This window comes from Sorghum bicolor, chromosome 5 (assembly GCF_000003195.3).
Source record: "Sorghum bicolor cultivar BTx623 chromosome 5, Sorghum_bicolor_NCBIv3, whole genome shotgun sequence".
NCBI lineage: Eukaryota > Viridiplantae > Streptophyta > Magnoliopsida > Poales > Poaceae > Sorghum > Sorghum bicolor.
The window spans coordinates 35,001,562-35,012,073 of NC_012874.2; the positions used below are offsets into that span (position 1 = coordinate 35,001,562).

At 46.6% G+C, this 10,512-nt stretch overlaps 2 protein-coding genes across 2 annotated transcripts; one reads left to right on the forward strand and one right to left on the reverse strand.

The window, feature by feature from the left end:
- On the reverse strand, positions 1,865-3,674 carry LOC8064408 (chitinase-3-like protein 1). The gene is made up of 2 exons (XM_002450659.2): positions 2,289-3,674; positions 1,865-2,203 (listed from the first exon to the last, which is right to left on the reverse strand). The coding sequence occupies exons 1-2, from the start codon at positions 3,454-3,456 to the stop codon at positions 2,031-2,033; spliced, it is 1,341 nt and encodes a 446-aa protein (XP_002450704.1). The 5' UTR covers positions 3,457-3,674; the 3' UTR covers positions 1,865-2,030.
- LOC110436041 lies at positions 7,252-9,419 on the forward strand. The gene is made up of 3 exons (XM_021462210.1): positions 7,252-8,784; positions 8,852-9,142; positions 9,220-9,419. Exons 1-3 carry the CDS (start codon positions 7,703-7,705, stop codon positions 9,338-9,340), a joined length of 1,494 nt encoding a protein of 497 aa, XP_021317885.1. The 5' UTR covers positions 7,252-7,702; the 3' UTR covers positions 9,341-9,419.

Genomic DNA, 10,512 nt, shown 5'->3' on the forward strand with positions numbered 1-10,512 from the left:
TTGCTGAAAACAGATTGGGTGTGCTGTGAGTAAACAGAGGCCGAGTTGTTCAGGCCGCAAGGATAATCTTCCTTCTTGAGCTTGACGGATCGTCCTGAGGGTGTTGAGGTTATCGTCAGAGACGTTCCCAGCCGTTCGTGTGTGGCGACACGAGTTGGCCGGCGGGATTTGAAAAAATCCGCTGGAGCAGCTTGGTCGGGCCGACGCAGAACTCCGTCTACTAGTTGGGAAACTTCGAGTAGCTTGGAGTCAGCGCGATCAAGCGCTTGGAGAAGGTCCGAGCAGTCGATCTTCTTTCCCTTGTAGAGCGGGAACGGTGGTCGGGCGCTCGGTGCCGTCACGCGTGTGGTCGGAGACGGCGTGATCTCAGATTGGATCTGGATCTCTTTCGAAACCGTGGTCGTGAGGCCGCCGCTGCATGTCGTCCACGTGATCTGGCCGACGGTGAACGTGAGGCCTTCAGGCACGGTCGCGGAAGCTGGGATCGTGACCATCTTGTTCGCCGGAAAAGTTGCACGCACACCCCCTACCTGGTGCGCCACTGTCGACGAAAGCTGGTCGGCAGTCTACCTTGGGGTATACCCACGGTAGTAGTTTATCGGTAGACGGTGCGCAAACTACGAACTCGATGGTGACGCAAGACACGGACAAGCTTTTTATCCAGGTTCGGCCGCCGAGTTGGCGTAATACCTACGTCCTGCGTCTGGTTGTATTGATTTGTGTTGAGAGAATATGATGTATCCTAGGGGGGTCCCTTGCCCTCCTTATATAGTCTGGAGGGCAGGGTTACAGATCTGAAACTAATCCTAGTCGGTTACAATTGCCATGGATAATTCGATATCAATTCCTATTCTAACCGACTAGAATCCTGCTTGATCTCCACATCCTGTTTCCTTGCGCGAAACTCCAGGCTGTCGGATCAAGACTTGAACTCGTCTCGTAATGGGCCAAGCCTCCTGGCCCAAGTCTAGCCGTAAGGGTATAGGAGTTTATACCCCCACACGCTGCTAATGGGTGCCGATGAACCCGGCTACGTCGCGGTTGCCATCATGTCGTAGGGCATCCCGTAGGGGTACAGGGAGGCTGGTGGGGGTAGCAGTGGTAGTTGCTGCTGTGGCGGTGGTGTCGGCGGTGGCGGCTGCAGCCCGAGAAGGAACATGCGGATACCGGCCACCATCTTGTTGAGGTCAAGGACAGCCGCCGTCAGCTGCTCGTTCGTCATGACCCCCACGGCGAAGGACAACGCCCCACTGGCCAGCGGCAGCGACACCCCAAGCACTAGCAGAAGTGTTCCCGCGGGCAGGGACGCTGGTGGATCGGCTAGCGGCACTGAAGGGTTCGGCACGGGCGGCGAAGGGAAGCGAGGCCAACATCAAAACTGAGATCTCTGATACCAGGTTGAGAGGACGCTGAGACCTACTGGAGTTGTTGCGGAGGTTGTAGGGATGGAATAACGGAGGACAGGGATGATACTCGTCAGGGCGGCACGTAGACGCGGTGCTGCTGTGCGTGAGAGGGGGAAAAGGGAGGTGGTGGCTAGGGTTTGGCAAGTCAAGTCGGAAACAATTATGTTTCTACTTAAATTGCTAAAAATTATCTTTACAACTATAAATAATCCTCTAATACTATAAATAGCAGACTTGATGGGCCGTGAGGCCATCTCCTGCATGCGCCTGCTAGCCACGGGTAGGCCTCCTCCTTGCTTACTGAAGTCCTGTTATAACAGTTTATGGCTAATTTGTGGGAGTGCGGGGAATCACAATCATGGTGAGGGAATCCTCACGGAGTGGATAGCCAAATGAAAATATGTCTTTTGGAGATCCTCTTAGGAAAAAGAAACAATCCATTCTTTTTGAATGTAATGGAACACAATGTGGCTATTAGTCATTGAACATGATGCGACACTTGTTTTTGGCAAAGAACGACTGTGAGAAAACTTAATAAATACAACAGAACATATATTAGACATTCGCTTTGATGAATATATCATCTGAACTACTTTTACATTTCTGGCCTGTTTACTGATATTCTTAATGAAACAGAATCACCAACAGAAGTACTGAAGACAGCAAACAGCTGAGAGATTTTGAATACCAGCTACCAAGTGATACTGAAGATGAATTAAATGCAACATATTGGTTTGAACCTCCTGCGTGCATGATTCCAAATCCACCTTGAGTATATTGGTGCCATGATTCCGATGCTGCATCAGACAATGTTATATCAAGATGAGCATTTAACAGATTACGTTAATTTACATATGTCATCATAATCGAGTAGCTACTGACCTTTCTTGGATATTGTGCTGTTTGAATCATCGAAGCCGACGGTCCAGAGGAAGTAGCCAAGCAACTGAGATCTCGCCGCGAACTCTAGCTTCTGCTGCACTACCTGTGCGCCATCGAAACTGACCCAGAGGTCACCGTTGTAGAAATACTCTGCCACTGATTGGTTGTCATAGGCAACAACGGTGCTTTCAGAGTTCAGGTACTCTTCAGTCTCTGCATATGCAATTATCCCAGTCTGGTTGCTTTTGCTCTGCTTTGTTCCGGCAGCGGCAGTCGGCGATCCTAGCCCATTCTTGGCCTTGTTCCTGAGGAACCATGATCTTCCAAACAGAGGTATCCCCATCACCAGCTTACATGGAGGAACTCCTGCATCCAGCCATGAGATCACCCCGTAGCTCACTGAGAAGTGCGACGACTTGTCGTAGAGAGGTGCGTCAGCTGTGGTGACGCTGCTGTCCCCGTGGAAGCCGAAGGTGAGGATATTCGCCCAGTCCAGGTTGTCTGAGATGTCATCTATTGGGTAGTCGAGGTTGCCGTCAGGCATGTCAAACATGTGGTTGGAGAAGTAGAGTGTTGCCGTCAGGAGAAGAGGACCAGACAAGGAGTTGGTGGCGGATTCCTCCATGATCCTTGCTCGCCACTCTGCAAGCAGGGCTCCAAGGTTCTCCATGTCCATCTGTGTGACTGGGAAAATCCACGACAAATCCAGGCCGTCGAAGCGGTTGGCTCGAGCCAGTTCCACGGAGGAGTTGATGAACACTCCCCGGAGGTCCTTGTCCGAAGCCATTGTGGAGAAGGCGGCATTCGACGCATCCACCCTGTACTCATTTGTGCCGATGGACAGCATGGTCTTGGTAGACGGGCTCCCGGACTTGACGGTACCGGAGAAGGCAGCGAGCAGCGAGCCCTCCTCTTCGGTCGGCTGTGGCGCGACAGCATAGCTTGCCTCGTCGATGGACACTGAGCTGTAGTAGAGGTGAGTGTACAAGGAGGCGTCGATGCTACTGACCGGGGAGTAGCGGCTTGAGGACGGCGACCAGTAGCCAGCTCTCACTCCAGCAGGTCCTCCAATGCCGCCGCATTGCTGCTGCGATGTCGATGCGGAAACCACTGACAAGAATCCAGCAAGGGAGATTATTGAGGATCTGATGAACCATGCTAGCTCCATTGCTGGGAGGTGGTGAAGTGGTTGAAGTTGTAGTGGGAAGCTGGACTGAGGACGAACGAAGTGGTTACAAAGTTGAGCATCGCTTTGAGCCTTTGATACGAGGGGAGAATTCTCAGTGGTTTGGTGGGAGCAGATGGATGATGGCGATCACTGATTGCGTTGCATAGCTGTCCCTCATCAGGCTGCCTAACGAATAGAAACGAGGGATGCGATGCTCTGCATATTTGCCATTGGTAATGACTAGTAATTAACACTCTGTTCTGGGGCTTCATTACCCTGCCTCTTAGGCCTTGTTTACTTCCAAAAAATTTTGCAAAATAGGAATAGTAGCACTTTCGTTTGTATTTGACAAATATTGTCCAATTATGGATTAACTAGGCTCAAAAGATTCGTCTTGTCAATTTCGACCAAACTGTGTAATTAGTTTTTATTTTTGTCTATATTTAACACTTCATACATGTGTCTAAAGATTCGATGTGACGAGGAATCAGAAAAATTTTGCAAAATTTTTTAGAAACTAAACAAGGCCTTATTCTTTAAATTCGCTACAGGCATCACGTGAATGGATCTGGAGCTTCTGCTGCTAGCACATGCTTGGCCTTTGTCAGGCGACTGTAACCCAATTGTCTTAACTGCGGTAAACAGACATTGTTCAGCACAATTGTGGATGTGCAAAGTTTTTTCAGCAAACCTCTTCAATCCAACCTTGCTTGATGAGGCATGGGGCTGTCACTGAGTGTTGACTTTTTTTCCGTTAGGGTGCCACCACTTTTGTTTGGTCTTGCAATCCAAAAGAGTTGTTGAGTGGGGGTTGGTATGTGCTGGTAGAACTTTCTGTTAAGCCTCTGCTTAATTTTAAGAGGATGGTTAACTGCTCCCAGCATTGTTGTTATGCATTGTACTGCATACCAGGCAGGTGCATGCGTTGCAGGCAGACCATGTGCCCAGAGCGTCAATTATGAGGTCAGCGTGGCCGACGGCGTGTCCTCTTGCGTTCGGGCATTATTTGGAACAGGAACATTTCGGAGCATTTTGAATTCCGGTTTGGGTGAGACAACGAACGAAACGCACTGGGGGGGAGGCTGTTCAGTGTTGCTCCACTTCTCCATGGATCCATGTCGGAAAGCTGCCTACTTCACGTGCTGTCCACCTGTGGCCTGCTGCTGCTGTGTTTTAGGATCTCAAAGGCTGGCTGGATGGTTAGACTGACAACCATATGATTCTGGGATTTTGTTAGATTTGTTTTATATGGAGAATTATGTTTCGTACTTTTCCTGTTTTGGCATGGACAAACAATTTGCTTGTTTCGCTAAGCGATGCTATTCTTGAATTACCACGTCCCGAAGTCTAGAGGGTTGCAACACCTTATTTTTCCCGACTACTTTTCAGATCCTAGGTTTGGGACAGCAATTGCAAACTATGTCAAATTAAGGTCTTTGTTTAGTTTCAAAATTTTTTGGGAAACAGCCACTGTAGCACTTTCGTTTGCATGTGACAAATATTGTGCAATTATAGACTAACTAGGCTTAAAAGATTCGTCTCGCAAATTAAAGATAAACTGTGTAATTAGTTTTTATTTCCATATATATTTAATACTTCATGTATGTGTCCAAAGATTCGATGTGACAGGAAATCTTGAAAAAATTTAGGTTTTTGGAAGAAAGTAAACAAGGCCTTAGTTGGTAAAATTTTTTGGATTTTGACACTGTAGCACTTTCGTTTGTATTTGGTAATTATTATCCAACCATGGACTAACTAGGCTCAAAAGATTCATTTTGCAAATTACAAGCAAACTGTGCAATTAGTTTTTTATTTATATTTAATGCTTCGTGCATGTATTTAAAGATTCGATGTGATGGAGAATTTTGAAAATTTTTGAAAACTAAACAAGGCCTAAGTGCTAAAATAATCTTTTCTGAAGCAGTACATGTACAACTTTGCCACCTGAGTGCATAGTATCTGAACTTAATCAGTGTTTGCCATCCAATGCAAACTCACCCGAGATTGAGTACCACATAGCACCCTTAAATCTGGAACTTATCGTGTTTTGGGTTCAAATGTTTTCAACTACAATAACCTCACATTCTAATGGTTGATTGGGTGCACCAGTGTTAATGATGCGGGAGATAATAAGGAAATGGAAGCATCATTATACCGAAGACTCGAAGACATTTTCTGATGTCGCTTACTCGAATCTCACTCTTAGTTTGGCTCTTACAAAAATACCAGGCGCGTACAAATTTGAGTTTCATTTTGACCACTTTAGCCGATGTGGCACGCCACGGCATGTTGACACGCTGGCACACAGTCAGTAGGGCTACGTAAAAAGACTCTACTGCCCCTGTCCATTTGCTCTATATGCCGCGCCCGCCTGCCCCATCCTCCTCTCTCTCTCACTCGGTCTCTTCTTTCCCCTCCCCCGCCGCCGACGCCCCTGTTCCCGCCCGCCGCCGCAGCCATGGCGTCCAGCACCGGCATCAAGATCTGGTGAAGGTGGTTGACCCTCCTTGCCCCCTCGACCAGGGATTGAAGGTAGCCGCTCTTACTTCCTTGGTTAAGCAGCCACCTCGCGTCGATTAGGGTTAGGGCAGCTGGCATCATCTTGATTCATTTATTCATTCGTAGGCAACTGATGCTGTAAGTCGCGGGGTGATCTATGGCAATGGGAAGCGGTGAATGCCCTATTTGGTAAGTCCCTAACAAACCTACCTCTGTATTAGGGAATGTGTGAACGGATTAGGTCCTCATATGTATAACTGTTTATGATGTCAGGATCGATCCTGGCTCTGCATTTAGACTAGTTGTTAAGGTTTCTAAGTACACTGCTGAGGTTGAGTATGGGCTAGTGGAAATGGCAGAACAGCAACATGATGTTTGGTTTGATAGAACTACTCTCTGTCCCATTTGCATGATGATTTATCCACCAAGATTATATGGGGCTTATCTCAAACACTAGATATCTGGGTTCTTGACCAAGATACAGGGTCTGAGTGGAAGCTAAGAAGGGATGAGCATGTTCACCAAATGATAAAGGACAGATGGAATGACAGGCTAGCTTTTCTTTAAGTAGATGTTGTGAGGAAAGGTGCTGGTGGTAGTAGTGTCAATGACATTTCTGCTGCTTCTAAGGCTAGATGTGTTTCAGGAGTGACAAATGAACCCAGTCATATGCCTAATGATGTTGAGGGTACTGGTGAAACTTGTAGCACCCCATCTGCACCTTCTGATGTTCAGTTGCCTGTAACAGAAGTTGACTGGAATACTTTAACCATACTTGAGGACAAGCTATACGAGGCAATGGGATTGAACCAAGCTGAGACAGCAGATGCAGCAGATGCTCCTAGGGAAGAGGTTCCAGTTCCAGTAATCACAGCAGAGATGCAGCAAAATATGGCTGAAGCAGCTGTTAATGTAGATGACACAGCTGATGAGGAGCCCTTGATTGAATGGGATAGAGACAACCCTGATATGAATGTTGGAATTTGCTATCCCAGTATGGCTGAGTTCAGGCTAGCTATTAAGCAGCATGCAATAGTGGGTGAGTTTGAGTTAGCTGTTGAGCATTCAGACAAAGAAAGGTACAGAGGTTGCTGTGCAGTTCCTGGTTGTCAATGGAAAACTAGAGCTAGAACCCAGCATGATGGCAGTGTGAGGGTATATTTCCTGATTTTTTTTCCCTTCTTATTTGTTTGTCTGTATGTACTGATGTGTGTATGGGTTTCTTTCTTGGTCCTGTTGATGTATACTGATATTGTGAGGTGTTTCTTTATGCAAATTCAAATATATGACAAGGAACATACCTGTGCCTCTAAACAAAGGGTTGTCGCCAAGATGGCATCCATTGGCTGGGTGGCAGAGAGAGCAATCCCAATGCTAAGGAGGAAGCCAGCCATGGGTCCCAAAGAGGTACATGATGAGTTATTTTACAAATACAACATTGACATCCCCTACCAGACAGTTTACAATGGTACAGTGAGAGCTTCTGAGAAGTTGTTTGGTAAATGGGATGATTCATTTGATTGGTTGTATAGGTTTAAGGCTGAAATTGAATTGAGGTCACCTGGTAGTGTGGTAGAGATAGACACTACAACTGATGAGGATGGCACCATTAGGTTTAGCAGTTTTTTCTGTGCATTCAAAGCTAGTATAGATGGATTCTTGAATGGATGCAGGCCATATATTAGTATAGATTCCACAGCATTGAATGGATTGTGGAATGGTCATATGCCTGCAGCCTTAGCTCTTGATGGTCACAATTGGATGTTCCCACTTGCCTTTGGTTTTTTTTGCATTTGAGAGCAAGGAAAATTGGGTATGGTTTATGTCACAGCTTAGGAAGGCAATTGGTCCAATGAACAATCTAGCCATCTGCACAGATGCATGCAAGGGCCTAGAGTCAGCTGTTAAAGATGTGTTTCCACAAGCAGAGTGGAGAGAGTATTTCAGACATCTAATGGAGAATATGAAGAAGCATTTCACTGGTGATGTGTTTGCAAAGAACATGTGGCCAGCAGCTGGAGCTTATTCTCCACACAAGTTCCAATATTTTTTTGATAAGGTGCTACAAGCAAGTCCAGAAGTGCAAGTGTGGCTGGACCAACACCACCCTTTTCTGTGGGCAAGAAGCAAGTTTTCTCCTGACATCAACTGTGACTACATCAACAACAACTTAGCAGAAAGTTGGAATGCTTGGATTAAAGAACACAAGGATGTCCCTGTTCATTGCATGGCAGATGCAATTAGGGAGAAGATCATGATCTTGTTTGCCAAAAGGAGAATAATTGCAACAGCCTTCTCTCCTGGTATTTTGCCTGCTGTCATCCATCAGCTAAATGCAGCATCTAGGGGATTAGGACACCTAAAGTTCTCTAAAGGCCATCCCAATCAAGCTGAAGTCACAGAGGTTTACAAGGATGAGGAAGTGAGAAGGCATGTTGTCTATTTGCCTCAGAAAATATGCACCTGCAGGCAGTGGCAACTAACTGGTAAACCTTGTGCTCATGCTTTGACTGTCATTACCAGCATTAGGCAGCCTGATATGGGGTCATTTGTGGACAACTACTACTCAGTGGCAAAGTTTCAAGCAGCTTATGTAGGGATTATTCCTAACATTACTGATAGGAATCAGTGGCCTAAGGACAACAAAGGATTCAAAGTTCACCCTCCATGCCAGAAAAAGAGGGCACCTGGTAGGATTAGGAAGAACAGAATCAAATCTTCTAGGGAGACAGGAGGAAAGGCTACTAGGCAAGTGAAGTGCCCAAACTGCCAAGAATATGGGCACAGGGCTGGCAGTTGGAAATGCCATCTAACTGGAACTAAGAAAAGGTGACATCTTCTTACCTATTCAATATTGTCTCAATATTTGCCAGCATGTTAATCATTTCTGTTGCAGGAAGAGAACAAAGAAGACAAGTGTGAAGCCTGGAAGGAAGAAAGGGAAGAAAGGAACAGAGCCTGTTGAGGTATTAACTCCAAGAACAAGAGGTGCACAAGCAAGGGAAGCAGTAGCAAAGGCTAGGAGAGAGGCTGAAGAAGTAGAACTAAAGGCTGCAGCTGCAAGAGAAGCAGCAGAATTGGCAGCAAGGGCAGAGATTGAGGCTACCAGAAATGAGTTTGCAGCTCATGTCAACCAGCAAGAGGGCCTACAGGTCACTGCCATACAAACTTCAATCACAGCTAGAAGGTACTAATTTTTTCCATCATGATCATCTCCTAGACACTGTCAAATATGGCTATAAACTTTATTGTTGTGCACCACAGGTCACTATTCAATGAAGGACATCAAATTGAACCTGTCAAGACTTTCACACCGAGGAAGAAGCAGCTAGCTCATAAAGTGAAGAAGATGACACCAAAGAAGAAAGGAGGGAAGGGCAAGTGAGCCTGAGCCTACTTGTTGGTGTCCTTTTGTGTAATGTGTATGGCCACAGGCCTCAAACTGTCTTTTGGATGCCCTTTTTATTATGTAATGGATAATGACCAAAAACTATGTGTTTTGGATTTGGGCAAAGGCCTCAAAAACTCTATCTGTAATGGCCACAACTTGCCACCTAATCAGTTTCTACTCAGTTGTTCCATTGTTTTATTTCCAGTTTAGAATTATTATGTGTGGGCAAGAATTATTATGGAAACAAGTCACATTGTTCAGAGTTCACCATACTGACTTAAACCACATCCATTACACAAAACATAGTGTACAACTTGACACTACCACACCTTGCCAACACTACACTAAATACTTAGCTACTATGGCCACTAAAACTCGGATGACCACCACCAACACAACAACACAAGTTATCAAGATTGCCTTCATCAAAGTCACCACCTCCTTCAGGCTCTCATCAGGCACCACTTCCTTCTTCACCATGCACACAGTCCTCCAATCTTCTTCTTCTTCTAGCAATGCTGCTGCTTCATTGATTTCACAACCTTGCACCAGAGCTGCAGATGAGCTGCTTCCATCACCTTGCCCAAGAGCTGCTACATCATTGCCTCCACCACCTTGCAGGGGCTCTTGCAGGTATCCATTCTTGCGTAGCTCCTTCATGTAGTCGTCTTCCCAGAACCAGAATTGACAGCCAGTGCCATCGCGCTACAAAACACACCCAAAATCAGCAAAGCAAATTGCTTTTGCTCATCCAAATTGGTTCAATTGAATCACTGACCTTGTAGTACGGGCAGCAGTAGAATACTTGACCTATGCTCCACTCTTTCTTCGAAACAAGCCTCAACACCACCGCCTTGTGGCACTTCGTGCATTGAATGAGCGGGAGTGCTGCTGGACGTCACGGATCCGAGACCCTAGCACTGGAGGCGCCGGCCATGGCCTAACCCTAATGTTGAAGGATGGAGGCGGCACGTCCTAGAATCGGGAGGAAGGAGATGGGGATCGATACAGACAGAGAGCCGGGACGTCGTGGCTGCGGTGGCGGGTGGCGGGAACAGGGTGTCGGCGGCGGGGGTGGGGAAAGAAGGAAACCGAGTGAGGGAGAGAGGACGATGCGGCGTATTGAGCAAATGGACAGGGGCAGCGGAGTCTTTTTACCTAGCCCT